Below are 20,000 nucleotides of genomic sequence, written 5' to 3' on the forward strand. Positions count from 1 at the left end.
TCCCTAGGTGTGAGTGAATGCGTGTGTGCCTTCTGTGGAAGGTTGGGTGCCGGGCTGGCAACTCGACACCATAAAACTCCACTGACAATCACGAGCGGACAGGTAATCCGCTGTGGCAACCCCTAACCGGGAAAAGCCGAAAGAAGAAGAAGACTTCTATTTATTTATTTTTTCAGCTCCAAATGTGGCTTATTAAGGGCTGTGGATAGTGAGGGGAAAGGGATGGAAGGTCCTTGTAAGTGCTGTTAGTGCAGTTACTTGCTTAAGTTTTGTTTTGTTTTATTTTTATTTTTCACACTTTCTACATGTGGCTAAGAAGCCTGCTTACTGAGATAAATTAGAATGGTGTCCATTTGCTTTTTTCCATCTGTGTTTTATGGCAGTTTAATATGTTGCCGTGAAGCTGCAGACTTCTTTTTCTCAGGCTCTTCTTATACATTAATACTTTGTTGGACAGTTTTGTCTGCAGTAGCGTATTATTTCAAGTTTTATCCATTTGTTTTTCAGTGTTTTGAAATGAATACAAACTGCATATTTAGTAGCCTACATTAAAATAAAGCTACCTATATTTTCATTCACTCTGCAGCCTGTGTCTTTTCAAATTACTAATACAAATAGGTGAATATATTATTACAAATTTACTCTGGGCAGGTGGGCCTACTTAATACAGGACCAAAAATATAATCCAAACTGGAAGCAAATGGCCCTTCTGCTTAGATAATTTGATACCCCCCCTCCCCGTCAAATGGAGCATTTGCTCACAGTATTCTGAAGGTTGTAGGTGAAAGTCTTGGACAAGGCAGATGATGGTTGCATTCCAAAAAGCTGCTGGACGGGGGCAAACAGACTCTTGTCCCCCTTGCTTCCTCCTGTAGGCATGAGTGATGGGGTGTTCCACACTGGCCCCTTATTGTATAACTGGGCATTACAGAAAATGGCAGTGATTTATTGGGGAAGAGCTGGTAAAAAAAAAAGGAGAATTTATCATTTGGGAAGAGGCTAAATATTCTGTAAATGTTGGCCTGATTAGCTTTTTGTTGCATTCAGCCTTCAGAACAGGATGGAATAAGTATGGAAAACCCCTACTAAGGAGAAGGGATCCTGTCTGAGATTTAATCAGGATGCTGTAAAGAGACAAGCTCTAACAATGGAACAACTAGAGGTTTAGTCAGCAAAACTTACAAAGAAATAATTAATAATGTGAATGACACATGGGAGTTTTGAAAACGGGACTGGGAAAAGAAACTGAAATATTGTGGAAATTGGAACACATTTTTTGTATCTGTACTAAACTAAAGGACTTCCTGGACCAAATCCAGACTTTAATCAGAGCTGTATTAGGTAGCAGCTGGTCCCTCACATGGGAAATGTTCCTTCTTAGCTGGAGAGGAAAGGATAGAATTCCTGGACCCACAAAGCAGCTAATTCAATTATTTTTTATCCTTCAAGAGTGTGATAACTAGACAATGAAAATCCACTGACATTCCCAGCATTGTTGAATTCGGGTCTATATTACAAGATGAAGATGTTAGTTAATCGAATAACTAAAGATCGAGCTTGTAATATCGAACGCTAAAAACCTCGATCAGACAATTTAATGCTGGGAAACAATTACCCTGGCCGCATGAAAAAAAAACTTTTAATCCAAAATCAAGTGGGGGGGGTGTGTGCCCCCACACCCTCCTAACTAAATATAACAACTCTGAGATCACTCCAAATTGGAGAAAAGGGCATAATCCACATAACGGCCAAGGGAAGTGTTTACCTGCGTTAAATTGGCTGTTCTAGATTTTTAGCTTTTGATATTACAAGATTGATCTTGATTCGATTAACTAAAGTTACGGTCTTGTAATATAGACCCATTGAATTCTACTGTAAATTAGATAAAAGACATAGAGACAGAAAAAGGCAAGAAACATTAGGGTGCTTTGTAAGGAGCAAATAGGGCTGCTGGGAGATTGCGATGAAACATTACTCTACAGAAGTAAATGTTACATAACCCTGAGGAAGGTGGTTTCAGGGCCTGTTCCTGCTGAATGGAACTGGTTATACCCATTTGGCTGAGGGCGCATTTCAAGTGATGGTACATGATGTAATTATATCTTAATTGTCTGTCAGCTGCTGAACAATTAAATATATGTTTATAGTACTCTGTATTTTTTTTCACAAACTTGTACCATACATGTGGACTGCACCAAGGAACTATTGTGACTGATGGAAGCTATTCAATAAAGCACTCATAGTAATACCAAAAAAAAAATATGAACATTATGTGAAATAGTGACTAGAATTTATGAAGAAGAGGATGTACTACTTGGGTTAACTATTCTGCTAGTGCACACAAACCAAAAATACACCAAAAACAAACTAAAATCTTGCTGTACCAATGATTGACCAAATTATAACTACAAAAATATGTAATATTCATGAGAAGTTCCATGCAATGTTTGAAATGAAAGTGTTCAATTTTATTAAACTACATATTTTTGGAGTTAGAATTGGAGTAATTCATTTGTACAGCACAATGTTTAGTTTGCAGTCTGCTGATATAACAGATGTTTTCTTACAAACTTTGTGAACATACTTGTACAATGACCTATAGCTATGCCTTTATGAATAAACACACAGCTTCATGCATTTGTCATAAGACTACTAGTTAATCTTGGGTTTAAAATCTGTACAGTATCTCAAAGATCTTTCCTCCCATTTCTGCACTAGGACTTCAGCAAAAGTCCATTGATTTTTCAATTTCAACTAGGAGAAATTGAAATTCAATTCAGTTTATAAACTCCAAAGGTTTAACACAGGTTGACTGTGCTTTGTAACAAATTGTAGTCTACAGTACAATGTTTGCATTGCAAATGACTAAATGTGGTTCAATCGACAGGCTGGTATTTACATTTATTTTACTTTACTGGGTTGAATGCTTCTATGGTTATGTTGATATGTGACAGAAATGCAAGAAGCATCCTTTTCATGTGGTAAAACAAGATTGCTTTTGTTCTGCTCAGAGATCAGAAATTCCTGACTTCGAAACAAATTAATGCTATTTAGAAATGTTTTTTTAGAAATGTTTTTCATCACAAGTAACATTCTAATTACTGTGTAAACCAACAGAGCAGAATGCTGGAGAAAGCTGCATAGGGTGGCCGTCACACAGGGTATGCACTGCCCTGTACAGTCAGCTAATCATTAAATGTTGAGAAATAACAGACAAAATGATTACTACAGATAAAGATCAGACAGTGGATATAAAGTAGATATGCAATAAAAATAAATGGCAGATGTCTTCCTGTTTCTATAAAAGAAAACTGCATAGTCATTAGAATTTTTCAGTGCATAATCGGATGAATGAGATGTTGTTGATATCGCTGGCCCTGCCGAGTGTCTGCTTGACACATGTTCCTGCTGCTTTAAGTAGTGCAGTGGAGAAATGCAATCCTGTACTGCAGTCTTATGCTTCTTTTGTGAAATTACTGTATCTACTAGTTTGTGTGGGAACGTATATCAATGTCAGAAGCAAAGAAAAAGACCATAGGTCAAAATAAATTACTTACAACAATCATTTGACATACGTGGCCTCTGCAAAGCTCAGAATACGATGAATAATGCATGTAAACCACCCAGCTGCCCACAAAAATGCCAAGCCAAGCAAGGAAGAGGTATTTCACTTTGATACCAGGAAGACGACCCTGAAAAAGAAATGGCTGTATTTAGCTCAAAGTTTATTATGAAATGAATGTAATAAGTGCTCTTAATTTCATTGGCGTCTCATATTTCTTTGCCTTTGAGTACTACTTAAAATGCAGAGATCTTTGTTTAATACATGCCTAATACAAATATTTCAGAACAACATAAATACATTGTCATAACAAGATTAAGAAGTATATATAGCACATCTTTACGTAGCGGATGGGAGACTACCATACTCCACGCAGTAGAATTCAGACAAAGCAGGCTGAATCCCATGTGCTGGACCTGCTTACCCTTCTAGTTGAGTATTATCACAAACAGTACCTTGGGCAAAGAGGGTAAATGATTCAAGACTGCAAATTCTGATATTCTATGACAATGCTGACAGGTAAAACCTGTTTTAAATAATTGCATTAAAGTCACTCCCAGGAAATCTCAATCTAAAAGAGACAGTTTACAGGTCACATCAGAGTTTGCTATTTCATTTATCTGATTTAAATGCACAAAGAAAACAATGCAACAATGCCTTCTGTAAAAAAGTGAGAGAAACAGTTACATGTGCCACTATGGAAAAAAAAATGGGTATTCCGAAATATTCTGTAAAATAAATAGAATCTGCATCTAAAGATTAAAATGGACAGTTGTATTCCATATTTTTTTCATGATGAACTGCAGTTCTGAAGTTTTAAATGATTATATATATTATGGCCTGGAGATAGCCATTCCTTTGACAGACACTGGTGACTTGGGTTTGTATAGCTCAGGAGCTGTTTTATTCATAAGAGTGAACAACTGATGAGCAGTTGTTTCATTCCATGGCAGAGTGGAAGAAGGAACTTCCCTCTGCACTGCTAACCCCGGGTGGTGGGCCCTCTGCACTGCTAACCCGGGTGGTGGGCCCTCTGCACTGCTAGCCCCGGGTGGTGGGCCCTCTGCACTGCTAGCCCCAGATGGTAGGCCCTCTGCACTGCTCACCCCAGATAGTGAGCCCAAAGTTAGCAGATGTTTGCTCCATCTCAGGGAGGAGCAGCCCTAGACAGTTGTGAAGCAATAAACACTTGTCACCGAGTGTTACCAGCGTTCTATAAATGTTGCCTGTAGATTGTTTGGACTTTAATCCTATTAGCATCTTTTCAGATAATGTAGACCTAACAGAATTTAATGATCATGGTACCATGTACAAACACCACCTGCAGAAATCACATGAATCACAGTTATAGAAATGCACAAGCAAGAGAGTGGTCCACTGTGCTGTTGTGGCAGCGTGGTCTGTGACACCCCAGCTGCTAGTTATGCAGGTTTACACACAGCCCTTTGAAAATTACGTTATTATGCCTTATTATTCCTTTGTTCCTTTGGCTTTCCATTTATAGTTAAGTACTAGCAAACTATCTCCACATGCACCAGCAGCTCTATCTATCTGCCTGTCTGTCCATCTATTTATCATTAATTAACAGTAAGACATATTGGAGTGTGCATTTAACATGTATAACCATGCATCCAGGGTATTGTAGACACAAGTAGGTATGTGTGTGTATATGTAAACAATTACACAATAAGACATGCTGAAGAGTAAACTGCACATCAAGGGTGTTGTGAGGCACAAGTCCAGTAGGTGAGTGCTTTAGAGGTCTGAGTGTGTGTTATTATTTATCCACTGTACAACCCTGTGTGTATTAATGCATTTATGACAGAGCATGCTATATTTTAATTTGTGGCAGAGTTTTAATTCAAGTCTGTGAGTAACATATTTTTTACACATTCCTATCAACTTATTAGACTGATCTTCTAAGTTTACATATCAAATAGGTATAATCTATGTATAATTACACATAAATGCACACACAAAATTGTTTGAGTGCTTTAGCAATAACATTTATAGGTATACAGCTGCATAAACTATTCAGTTCCAGTATAATGCAGTCAATTGTCCTACTAGTCATCAGCTAAATACTGTCCCAGGTATATGCAGTCCATTTTTATTACTGCACTAGTAGCTCCTTTTTCATCCCCCAACAGCAATAGATGTAACAGTAAGAAGAACAATCATTTAGAGAGATACTATCAATATAAACAGATGCATTTATTGACTGGATTGATCTTGCTGACTGAGCCTATGGCCCTTATTCATTGAAGATTTTAGCAAGTATTTAGACTAACTAGGACTGGATTACTAGAGGAATTTCTACTAATTTGCTTATTTGGGAAAAAGAAGGCAGGCTGTCCTCTAGTTAAACTATGCATTTATAAAGATGAACATGAGAAACAGACATAAACTTGCTATACCATTTTTGACAAACGTATTTGATGTAACTAACATGAAAAATGCTTTAATTCTGTTTGTCACACTGTCCATTTGGTCAAATGAATAATAGATTAAATAAGTTTGGAATCTGCAGCATGGTAACTTAGGGTTACTTACTTCAAATGTTTGTGATAAAATTCAGCACGTGTATAGTGATGTTAATACTAACAGGGTTTGAGGAACAGTATTTACAGAGGGAAAATAAAAAAATTGATCCCCCACCCCCAGGGCTCACTTGAACATTTAATAAATGACTGTGACTAATTAATGCTGATTTGGGTTTCCCATAAAAGCTGTAAGCTGAAATATAGAACATGTTTAAAACCAGGAAATAAGAGTTTTACAAAAATGCTTAAAACCAGAAAATGAGTGTTTTGACTGTGAAAATATTGTATTACATAAGAAGTTAAAACTACTGTTTCACTTGAGATGAATTAAACAGTAATTGTGTTTTAATCTGAAAATGAAAATATCTGTAAAAACATGGCAAATACACTACTATAATACAAGAAAGTAATATCTCTTCTGTTCATGCATGTAATAAATTTGAGGTATTAGAAACTGAAAGAAGGGAAGGGAGAATGCTGTGAATATTAAAGCAAGAAGAGAAAATGCATATATTAGTGAAAGAAACAACCGTTGGAAAGGGGGAAACTTAAAGGATATAAATGCTGCAGAGTCAAAAAGTTAAAGGATAATGTAACAATAGCTGCATTAAATGTTAACAGCATTAAAATGATTTCAGAAGACTGGCACTTTTAAAAGAGTATAAGCAGAGTTTTGCAGATGTTATGTACTTATTTTATGCAAGGTATTTAACATCAAAACAAATAATCCAGTGAATTATTGTGTAAAAGTAGGCTAATATGGATAGTTAAGATACACTCATGTTCTAATATTATAGTATTATTAGTGAGTTCTGATATAAAAGCATTAAATATGCAGTTATTAAAATGGGACGTGTTGGAATTAGATTTAAGAATACACACTAGACCAGTAATGCCAAATTTTCTGTATGCACACACACGTTACAAAAAGAGTAGAAGTTTCTGAGTTTATTAAGCCATTTGTGTTAATGAATATGGACAGTATAACAACTGGAGATGATGACGGGTTAGAGAAAAGCATTATGACAGTAACAGTAGAATAGGTGTGGCCCTAGAAGTCAATGCAGTGTAAGATAGACTGGTGTAGTTGGAAATGAGTGAGTGGACAATATTTTATCAGTAGAAAACTTAGGTGATCTGTTAAAAGAAGTTAAAGAGAATAGTGTGCCAGGGTTAGATGCTATTGATTATAGTTTTTGTTTTTTAAAGTCTATCAGAAAAAGAGTATTTTGCTGTGGTATTAAATGGCTTGGTGGCAAACTGGAATTGAATACAAACAACTATTTGAAGGAGGTATTACCTTTATTAGCATTGTTTGGAAAACAGATGCGAAAAGCATACTGAAAAATTGGAGACCAGTCATGTTAAGCATCATGGAATACACATTAATCGTGAAAATTTGAGAGTATAATGGCAAAAGTAATGCCAAAACTTATTTCTGAAGTAAAGGGAAACACTCACAGAAATATTAATCATTATGAAAGAAAATATGAAAAGTGTATTAAATAGATATATGGAAAAATTGTGGGCGACATCAAAAAGGTAGACAGTATTTAGGTTCATAGGGTCATAGGCTGGTACTGGGCTATCTGCCCGAAGGCATATATTAGCCCAGCCACGTTGTGCGGTATTCACCGCCCCTTTAGTAGTTCCCTAGACCCTTGTACTAGCAGCTAGTACCCTTGGCCCCTATCTAGTAGTGCTGTTGGTGTGATCCCCGATGTGAACTTTCTGTTACCCATCCACTCATCAAGGTTCCTCTTGAAGAGTGATAGTGAGGGGCTCTGTCTTATGTAGATCAGGACCCTGTTCCATAGTAAAGGAAGTCTCTGCGAAGGGAATCTATCCCTCCAGCATGTTCTATTCATTGTTGTGTTGAGGTTTATATCCCTAGAGCGTGTAGCTCGAGTAGATTTAGTTTTGCTAAGATGGAGGATGTTCAACAGTTCTGGGTTGGATATGGCTCTGTACATTAGACAGAGATCGCCTCTGAGAAAGCAGTATTCAACAGCATTAGCATTTATAGATGTTAATTATTTTGTATAAGTGTGGCATTAGTCAGAACATAATATTATATATATAATATCATCCGTGGAAAGGCAAAATAAGGTAAGGGTATTAATCAACAGTTGGTTGTGTAATCAGGGAAAAGTGATGACTGGGGTTAGAGAAGTATGCCTAATGAACAGTTATTTTCATTGGATGAATACAGTCATATGTAGCTGTACTGAGAATTTATACTGGATTTAGTGGAAGTTTTAATAATGTTTTATATTGCCATTAATCATGCCATACATAGATGATATAGTGTTACTACTTAGAAGTAAAAATTGGGTGAAATAAATTGTAAAAGAAGTGGAACAGTTATTATATGTTATGTTAATGCTGAATAAAGAAAAATGCATGGGTTTCTGAAAGAAACTAAAAATAGGTGGACTATATTTTTCTTTGACTGAGACTTCAGCATTAGGAGTAAGATTTGGAAAACACTAAATAGTGAATAAACAGTGGACAGATATCTTGACAGATTTAAAAAGTATTATAAATTGTATGGAAATGTTTAAAATAATATTTGGACAGAAAGTTTATCATCTTAACTCAGTTTTATTTTGGGAGAGGTGGCTTATTTCGGAAGTCTTTATATGCTCTGTTTGGAAAAGGATCTAGTAGAATTCCTTTAAAAGAGGAGTTTTTATAAGTATGAAGAAAAGGGTGGCTTGAGGTGATAAACCCAATTGTACATCTGGCATCTATACAGTCACTGTGTATTGTTAATGCTGAAACAGCAGTTTAGTAGATTTGACATTAAAACAAATATGAAATTTGTTGGGAAATATGCATAAACAAAACAGATTATTGAAAACTGCACATAAATAAATGTTAGAATATCAGAAAGAATTAAAGTATAAAAATACATATAATGTAACACAAAATCAAAATGAATGGTGTAAGGTACTACAGGAATGCTTCAGGGCAGATACTTGGGAAACTTCAGCTACAGATATTCAAAAAACAATAAAACAAAGATAAGAAGGATTTAAGGAAGTTTGCTGTCTTGTGGCTTAATAAATTAAAAGTTAAGCATCTATGTTTTTCAAATTTCTAGGAAAGAATGTGAAATTTGTGTAATAGGGAAGTAATAAAAGCATATGTTTGCACTATATAAAGGTAAAGTCATTGTGGCCTACTGTAATTCAAGAATGTATTGCCTAATATGTTCTGTCTGTTGAAATTAGTATGGTGCTGTATAGACAATATGATTTTTGGAGATATGTGATAAAAATGTTAAAAGAGTGTTTCATTTTAAAAGGAAGAACTTGGGAAGTGCTGTTTAACTATGCAAGTTATAAATAGAATAAAAAGGGGTGATGACAAAAACAGTGGGGCATAATGAAAAGGGAGGATAAAGCAAGATGTATTAAAACTGTAAATAATGTAAACTGCTAAGTACTTTTTTAAAGATCCATATATGTAATTATGAATAATTGTATGTAAGTAAATATGTAAATAAAGCACCTGGACTCTTCTGCTAAGGTTAATGAGATCATTAACACATACTTGAACTGCCTCCAACTTGGGCAGGTGTCAAAGACTTGGCACTTCAGGAATGCAGTACTTCTGAAACAATACCCTGCAGTGTTGTTCAATCCATAACCTTCCAATGAGTCTGCATCAAATTCAAGTATACTAACTGCTGAGCCACTTGGTAATATTAACTCATGAAAGGCATATGTCTCTTAGCTTCTGCGGTGGTGCAGCAGCTAGCATTGTCGCCTCACACCAAGAGGTTCACCGGTTCGATTCTTGGCTGGACTGCCCTCTATGCAGACTCTCCACCCTGCGGTTGAGTGAATTTAGAGACATGCAGGTAGGTATGTGGGTGTGCCTTCTTTGAAGGTTGGGCACTGGGGTGGCAACTTGACACCGTTAAAACTCACTGCTAATCATTAGCGGACTGTAGTTCCGCTGTGGTGACCCCAAACTGGGAAAAGCCAAAAGACTTTAAAGGCATATGTCTCTCATTGTGTCTTTGATTTAACTGCTGAGCCATTCAGTAATATTAACTCATGAAAGGCATATGACTCTTGTTGTGTCCCTCTGATATTTTGGGTCATGTACTGTAAGTGTTATTTTTTCCAGCTTAACTAGCATACATCATTATAGTACCTCCAATACTTTTAATTTTTGTACCACACTGCGCTACACTTGTGGATACTGCGGACCGCAGTAGCGTTGTCGCCTCATAGTAAAATGTTGTCCTGTTCGATTCTCAGCTAGAGCGTCTTCTGTGTGAAGACATGCGTGAATGGGCGTACCTTCATTGAAGGTTGTGCGTCAGGGCCGGCAACTCGGTACGTAAAAATCTACTGCCAATCATTAGTGGACCGGAGATCCGCTATGGCGACCCCTAACCGGGAAAAGCCAAAACACACAACAACTGCACTACACTTGTGGGAGGGAAATACTAAGTCTGGTAAGATGTAAGAAGTGTTAGACCACAAGTGCTGGGAAGCATGAAAAACAGTTGTTATATGTTGCTGTTTTTCTTGCATATGTAAAAAATGCTGCAGTTATGATAATAATGAGCAATCAGGGAAATTCTCCTGTTAGTGAATACAGAGAAAACTGAAGACATATTTTACAAGCCAAAAATGTCCTGCTGCTTTGTTTTACCATATTTAAGGACAGCTGTGGAACTGATATGAAGGCTCTTCTAGCATATGACTGTCTTGTAAATGTTTTATAATCTTCATAAATTTCTGTATATGAACATTATCAAATGTGTTAACTTACTGCACTCTTGTGCTGTACATTAAGCAGCTTTCATTTTGATACAAGTTTCTATAACCTGTAAAGTGCGTTTCGATTCAGTATGGGCACTACATTTTAATGTAAATGCTTTCAAATGTTTAAACCATTCGTGCTGCCCTTTTAATAAGGTGGAGAGAAACTAGCTGGCAGCAACCAAACAGGATCTGCATTTTTTTAACTCTCACTTTCCCTACCCAGAAATCACAGACTACTAACATGATCTGCTTCTTTTTTCATCTTTTTCATACACAGAAAATTCAGACTGCTAAGTAAAGATTAAGGCACAAGAGGGTTTTTATATCCTTCTGAATCTAGGCATGCAGTTATCGCACCTTAATTTGCTTATAAAATGGATAGATTTTGTTTTACTTAGTTGTAAATTACTGTGTAAGTTACTTTATTAAGATATGTACACTAAAGTATTGGCATTTTGTTGCACTTTTGTCATGTGGAAATATATAATAGTCTCAGTATATTTTAGAATATACACAGGTATCAACATTTTGCTGTAGTTGTGTAAAACAGATATGTAAAATAGCCCCACATATGAAGAAATTAACTGATAAAATAAGAGAAATGGAAGAAGTATCTACAATCTGTTGGCAACAGAAAATTAAAATTATTATAGGTACTGTGATGCTGTACTCTGATTAATCTGTAAAGAAGAATGAATATTTACACATTTATGATTTGAAGCTGCTTACCAGCCTGCTTTTTGTTTTCAACATTGTGGGAACTGATAGTCATAGTGCTAATGTTAGGAAACCTGTTAAGTCAATGAAATGAATGTCAGGTAACATAAAAATAGTATTTCTTAGTGCTGATTCCCTGGAAAAATGCATTAGTGCAGGTACACATTTTTCTGTGAGTTAAAATAACAAAACTTCCATAAGCATAAAGCAGACGCCTATTTTAAATAAAACACTAGTAGGTCATTATAGTAACTATTGTTTCAGAACAACATTGAGTAACTTTATTGTCAGTTGTGCTACTTTCCCTGTCTAGAATCACCTGCAAATGCATAAAAATGTACTCTATGAGAAGTTGCAGCAGTTTCACTGGGGGATGGAATACAAGGAATAAGCTGACATTTTCAATCGTGTGGTGAAATACTAAGGGTTTTGTCAGAAGAGGTGCTTCGGCAGCCTTTTAATGGCTTGGAACTGGTCTTGCAAGGGAATGATTTCTCAGGCCACATTCAATAGTGTTGTCATTGCCAATTAGGCCGTGATGTATGGTGGCAAATGGCGGGTAGAGCTGAGTAGCTATATCACTGCTATGTAGAAAATGATGGTTGGTTTTAACATTGATTTAGAATGGTGTGCATGTATTTTGAGATTACTATGGTGCTGTATATAGCTGTAGTCATTGCTGTACACTTTATGGCATATTTGGTCTTATTTCACTGAATCACATACTCTCCAGGAGTTTTATACAGGGATGCTTCTTCAAATTGCAGTAGGAAAGTAAATATATTTATTAACCGTTTTTGTTAAAGTGTCTCACATGACTGCCATTTACCATATCACCTATCTGTTGTTTGAACTGAAATAATTTTATGGGGAATCATATTTATGAGAAAATTAATTGTTATTATTTTTACAAATGCTGATTAATTTTTGACTAAATAGGGGCATAAAAATGCAATTACAATACTTTTCAAAGGAAGAAGTCATTAGTATTTAAATGAGAAATGCTTCCATTGTTTGAGAAATGCTTCCATTGTATGCGAATCACTGAAGGTAGGAAAACATGCATGAGTTCTAGTTAGTATTTTATTCATTGTGGGGAAAAATAATAATTTAATCTGATATAATGTAATTACACCCGCTTTTCATTAGGAAAGAAAACTATGTAATTACCTTGGATTCTAGAAAACTGGTGGGATAAGCAAAAAAGTAAATAATTATAATAAAACATAAACAAATATATATATATATATATATATATATATATATATATATATATATATATATATATATATATATATATATAGATATATATATATATACATATGTATGTATGGGCCCCTGTCATAAACCTGAATCTTCATTTCACTGAAACTTAAATGGTCAAACCCATTTCAGTGAAAACTCATTTCACAGAAAAGTGAAGACTAGAAAATAGGATGGTGTAATTTCTTATCATAAGATTAAAAAAGAAAATTAAAACATATAAAGAGTGACCACTTAGTCATGTCAAAATAATAAAATAAAATAATCAATGACCAGTCTTCTAGGGTACAGAGGATAAACTTTAATTACAAATAAATGGTTAAGCGCATTCATCCTGTACCTGTAATAGACTTCATTAGAACCATTAAAAAACTTCCAATACTGCAAGATTTATAAACTCCACCCTGACACACCCCTTCAGTACATTCCAATTAATACAATGTATAAAACTAAGGCAAATATTTAAAGGTATAGAAACACTCTTAGGAACACTAAGTAACAATTATATGTAAAGTAAATATTAAAACAGCTTTTAAAATGTGTAAATATATACAACACAGAATGCCCAACAAAAAGAATAACAAAAAATATATTTTTAAAGCATGACATTTAAGTTCACTGATAATAGAAATTATTTTGTTAAGACCAGGTAAATGAGAGGCATCCGTATGCATCTGTCATATAATTTCTATATATAAAGTTGATTTTGCCAGTCCTCTTCATACCATGTTACATCAATGTTTTCAAAAATACAAAACTTAAATTTAATAAAATTACTACAGAACATAATGTCTGGCAAAGGCACATCTGCAGTCCTTACTGTGATTATGTTGGTAGATTCTTTTGTTCAAGGCATTCTCTGTTTTCCCTATGTAGAATGGCTGACAAAAATGACATCTTGCTAAATAAACAGCTTTGTCAGTGTAACAACAGAATCTCCCCTTATCATCCACCGGTATAGCCTATCAAAAGGCTCTCCACTATCATCTGTGTCAATATATGGGCATTGGTTTCAACGCCCACATTAAATGGTCTTACATGAACCATAGCTGGAGGCCTTCATTGTTCTCTCCAGAACTGTCTTAATGTTACTTCTATTTTTGCAAGTAAACACTGCGGGATTACTAAAATTCACATTAATCTCATCATCACATTGCAAAACAGGACAGGTCTTGTTTAAGATACAGCTGATGTCAGCAGAATCCACAGAATAATGCAGAACCATATAGTTACTGTTATTGAAAGTGGTGTTAAAAGAAACCTGAAACAAATTGTCAACAATCAAATATACTAGCCAAATCTTTACTTAATTTAACATCTAAAAAATGGCTCTCCTGCCTATTAAAACTGTGTGTAAATTTAAAAACAGTAGTGGTTGATTTGAGTTTTAATAAAATCCACCAACTGTTCCAAATCCTGCCCAGATCGCAAAAATGTCATCCAAGAAATGAAAAGATCTCCTACATTTCACAAAAAGTTCAGTTTTAAAAACAACCTAATTTTCTCATCGGAACACTACTGCATTAGCAAAAATGGGGGCACACATGGCCCCCATGGCAACACCTTTTAGTTGTTTAAAATATTCGCCATTAAAAAAAATGAAGTTGTTTAACTCTAGAAAATGTATTAATATAATTGGATGCTACATACCTCCTGGCATTAACACACCTATCCTGGAGACACTACTTGATTGAGCTTCTGAATTCCTCCATAATGAAACTATCATACTGGGTACTATAAGATTGACTGGTCAACATGTGACTCCAGTACCCCTTCAAACTTCACCAACCTCCATGGATATTCTCAACTCATCCACTCCCCTACTAGAATTGACAAAAACTTTAACAATTTATACTTGATTGGATTTTGGCAAATAGACCAACTTTCATATGCTGCTTAGGCTGCTTCCCTGACAGCATGAGTGACCACTTACCTACATATTTAATTAGACATCACACCAACCAGGAAAAGCCCACTACTTATCAGATAATACACAACAAGAAAAACTTTAATCCATCTACATTTAATACATCATTAAAAGGATGTAACTGGACTCCTCTCAAGACCCTCAATCTTGATGATGCAGTCCTATACTTTAATTCTATCTTCTTAGACATCTTAAACTTCCAGGTCCCTCCTAGAAAAATTAGAGTCAAAGCTGACTACTCCCCGTGGTTAGGCAAAGAGACTAGATTTCTGTTGAAATCTAGAGATAAAGCCTGGGCACTCTGGCACAAAACTGGATCCCACATAGACAAGCAGGCATATCTAGAACTGCACAACAAGGCAAAGAAAATGTCAAGAAAGACAAAATCAACTACTACCACAACATACAAACAAAATTTCAAAATAACCCCCAAAAGTTCTGGTCAGCCATTAACAACATTCTCCTTCCTAGTAAATCAGATACACCCCCTCCAAAAACAATTGATACCACTGTCAGTGTTGCCACGCATTTCAAAAAATTCTTCACAGAATCCATTCTCGCTCTAGCTAACTCATAAAAATGTCAATCCTCTAACTTTCCACCCAACAACCTTACTAACAACAGTGAGTTTACTCTACATCCTGTGTCTACTAACTTTATCAAAGAACTCCTTATAAAACTTAAACCTACCACCCTAGCCGCTGATAATCTCCCTGATGAATTTTTGAAAACAGCAGCTGATGCTGTTGCATATCCAGTATCTATTCTTATCAACCATTCAGTCTCTGAAAACCTAGTCCCTGATATATGGAAAACCTCCTACATCATCCCTCTTCACAAAGGGGGTAACTCAAAGGAGTTAACTATCGGCCAATAGCAGTACTCTCACCACTGTCCAAAATAGAGAGGTGTGTACACACACAACTTCTGAATCACTTTAACACACATTACCTCCTCACAAGCACTCAACATGGATTTAGGCCCTATCACAGTACTACAACAGCCTTCATGTCATTCTGTCAAACAGTAAACAACCACTGAAGTAATGGTAACTATGTCTCTGCCATCTTTTTGGATCTCTCAAAAGCATTTGATATGGTTAACCATAACAAACTTATTAATTCCCTCTCAGAACTTAATCTTAGTAAATCCACCATCACATGGTTTCAAAGCTATTTGTCAGGTAGGCAACAAGCAGTTCTGTGGAGACAGGAAAGCTCTCCTCTATTACCAGTCACACTGAGTGTTCCTCAGGGCTCTATACTGGGTCCTATACTATTCTCCATAGTCCCTAATAATCTCCACACTTCTTCTCTACATGCCTCAGTCATCCAATATACTGATGACTCTACACTAATCTGCACCTCTCCCTCCCTCAATTAACTCCACTCACTAACACAGGCCTCTTTTCTGTCTGTAGAAGAAGGGCTTACTAAAGCTCAGCTAATACTAAACCCCAATAAAACCAAACTTCTCATATTCCACCCTACTAACCACTCCACTTATTTGCCCACTTTTTCTATCAGCTCTAACAATAATACAGCTACCTCTCCAACTACTTACACCAAATTCATAGGGGTTGAGATTGACTTTTATATGAAATTTGATGTTCACATTTCACTCACTGTAAAGAAAGTTCATAAAAAGCTGGGAGCACTATATAGAAATAAACAATTCCTCACTAACTCCACCTGGGCTAAAATAGTCCAAACACATCTCATCTCCACACTTCTTTATGCCTCCCCTATTTTCATCAATCTCAGCAAATCAAACTTATCTAAACATGAGGCCTGCTACAACAAAATTGCAAGGTTTGCCAGCAATAGTCCACATCTTACACACCACTGCTCTCCCCTAAAACAACTCAACTGGCTTGAACTTCCCCATCTTATCCTTTATAACCAGCTTATACTAACACACAAGATTCTCTACTACCCAGATAAAACCCCTGCATTACAAAACCTAATACATCCGTACTATTCTACATAAAATCACTAAAGCCAACAATTCCGCAGGAGCCTGTCTATATTCAAACTTTACAGCCAAAAAATGGAACACTCTGCCCACTAACATTTCTATCATTATATCTCTTGCCCTGTTTAGGAAGTCTCTGAAAACATATCTCCAAACTAACTGGATCTGTAACTGTGACTCCCCAGGCTAGTATAACTCCATCTTCTGTTAAAATCTGTTCCCTCTGGCAATGAAAAGATGATTGTATCCTAGCTTAATTTGATGTGATTGTTTTTATTATTCTGTTGACACCCTAATTTTACTTAATGTAATCTGTATAATGCATCTTAGCACTATTTGATATAAGGGTTTTTTTGTTGTCATTCTAGTTTTATTTGATGGAATCTGTATAAGTTATACCTCTGTAACTGTGTACATGGACACCATTATACTTGTTAAATGTGGAGCTTTTCTCCCTGGGCCTCCGCTGAAAAAAATTGTGTCCAGTCAGACTTTCCTGGCAACCAAATGTAAAATAAATAAATAATAAATAAACGCCACCTCCATGAATTCACAAATTAAACTTCTTTTGACACCAAGTCAAAATTGGTTAAAACATTTTCAAACCACATCAATCCACATTCATTCAGGATGACTATGAACAAGTTCTTTATGTCAAGTGTAACTAAAAGACAATTTTCAGTACAAGTACCATTTCTTAATTTGTTTACAAAATCCCATGAGTCCTTAAGGACGTGAACACTGTCCTTAAATCAACCTTTAAGTTTGTAGTCTATTAATTTGGCAAAGGGATCAGTAATTGAACCGCTTACAGACACACTTGGTTGAAATGGTGGGTTGTTGATGTCAGAATGAATTTTTGCAATACTGAAAATTTTAGGTATAATAGGATGATGGACTTTCAAAAAATGAAAAACATCAGGGGAGATGTCAAAAAACAGTAACACATCCAAAATATGTTTATACTATTGTATGCATTGTTGATTTAATTTAAGGGTACCATTTGGCATGTGTTTTCATCCGATAACAACACTGTCATCTTACTTATGTAGTCAATTGAGTCCATGAGCACCATTCCCCCAACCTTGTCAATTTTCATACATCTAATATGTTCCTTCTTCCTACAGTTAGTAAGCAACTCCCTTATCTGTCTTTCACATGTTTTTTCAAAAACATTTATCACGGGATGCATGAGGGGATTAAACAATAAACTCTTACGTTTAAGCTTAGTGTCAGAAGACTGTAACAATGTCCTGTCATCCATAAGTACAAACAAATTAAGATTCCTAGTAAACACTTTAAGTTTTTAAATCATCTGTTCAAGGTTAACCCGCCCAGAGGGGATAAATGTAAAACCCTTGACAAATAAATCATGGTGCTCTGGACCAATAGTGATATCCATAAAGGTGAAAACATTGAAATTGTGAAAAGGTGTAACAGACTCAGTTCCTTACAAATGGGTCTTCAAACAGATGTCCAATAATTCCCCATCAGCTGCCATTTCCTCATGTTGTTGATTCATGAATTCCTCATTCTCCTGTTCCTGCCCTTCATTTTCTGTCCCTGACAGGCATTTGATTCCAACCTCTCCTGATGTTTTTATGTTAACCTTTCTGACCATCTTACCAGAGGTTGGTCCAAAGGGAAATCCTCCTCATTCCAAAGTAACTCATCATTCTTTACAGGTTCTTTGATGTTGCCTCTGCTTGAGGATTTAACAATATACCCTGCTGAACATAACCTGGGGTACACCCTTTTGTCACAGTACTCAATATCATCTCTGGATAACTTCTTATCTTTTCTGTGTTTAATGGATGCCAACTTCAATTTCACCCAGGAAAATATGTTGTCAAGAGTGGTTTTATACTTCAAAAAGTTCAGGTTCCCATAATGGAAGATGCTAAGTTAGAAATTTCACCGTTTAAGATATCCATTCACCAATCATTCTCCTTTATAACCAAAAAGTCTAATCAACTCAAGGTGATAGGGTGAATATTCCTTAACCCTGTGAGGAAACTTCTACCCACGTAAACCTTTCGGGACATGCTGACGTCTCAAGCTCTCACCAAGAAAGTAATTGTCCATCTGCAGGATTTTAAACTTGAATACAGTCTTGTCCAGTTGACCAATTTGTTGTTTCAAGGACAGGAAATCACCATTGGGCCCCTCTAACATAATTTTCATCCCCAGAATCGTTGAATTTGTCTAACCATCTTGTAACATTAAACCAGGAAAACTAAGAGACCAAACAACAATCCAAGACACTTGTGGAAGAAGGTAAGTCCACTCCAAGTACTGTAGTTCCTTTTCTTTAACATAGCACAAGCAAAAATAATAAAAAATACAGAATATATATTGAAGTAGATGATAAAACAACAGTGAACACTAAATGCTTTTTGTCCCACCTGGTGGTGAGACTTCTTCACGTGAAGAAGTCTCACCACCAGGTGGGACAAAAAGCTTACCTTCTTCCGCAAGTGTCTCAGATTGTCATATTGTAACATTGGCTGCCTCGGTCCAATCCATGTGCAAATTGGTTTCGTTTGGAACATGTGAATTCTTATCTCTTTTGTTAGTTACTTTGAGATCCAAGTTATTCCTCATCTGCCAATCACCTTCATCTATAGTGTTGTTTAAACAAATGCTGGTGTTCTGTGCTATGGTTTGGGTAAGCTGTTGTAACAACAATGTCAGATTACCCACTAATGACGATAAATTCATTTTGGGGATGTCACTAAATAATAACTACACAGACCCATGTGCCGACATAATGGTAGCCACTCTTCACAAATGATCAAAAAAGAAAATTAAAACATATAAAGAGCAGCTGCTTAGTCATGTCAAAATAAGAAAATAAAATAATCGACGATCAGTCTGCTAGGGTATAGAGGATAAACTTCCATTACAAATAAGCGGTTAAGTGCTTTCATCCTGTACATGTAGTGGACTTCATCAGAACCATAAAAAACTTCTTATACTACAAGACTATAACCTCCAACCTGACACACCCCTTCAGTACATTCCAATTAATACAATGTATAAAACCCTGCCAAAATATTTAAAGGCATATAAACACTCTTAGGAACACTAAGTAACAATTATATGTAAAGTAAATACTAAAAACATTTTTTTAAATGTTGTGTAAATATATACAACATGGAATACTCAACAAATTAACAAAAAAATATATTTTTAAAGCATGACATTTAAGTTCACTGGTAATAGAA

The 20,000-nt window shown here is 35.8% G+C and overlaps 1 protein-coding gene across 1 annotated transcript in view; it reads right to left on the reverse strand.

Moving 5' to 3' along the window:
- Nucleotides 1-20,000, reverse strand: part of DIPK1B (divergent protein kinase domain 1B) — a 558,256-nt gene that overhangs the window by 424,835 nt on the left and 113,421 nt on the right. The window contains exon 2 of the mRNA XM_044058535.1: nucleotides 3,558-3,692. Within this exon, the coding sequence (XP_043914470.1) occupies nucleotides 3,558-3,692 (135 nt within the window). The remainder of the gene's footprint in view (nucleotides 1-3,557; nucleotides 3,693-20,000) is intronic.

Source organism: Protopterus annectens, chromosome 16.part0 (assembly GCF_019279795.1).
Source record: "Protopterus annectens isolate FY-2018-M chromosome 16.part0, PAN1.0, whole genome shotgun sequence".
Taxonomy (NCBI): domain Eukaryota; kingdom Metazoa; phylum Chordata; order Ceratodontiformes; family Protopteridae; genus Protopterus; species Protopterus annectens.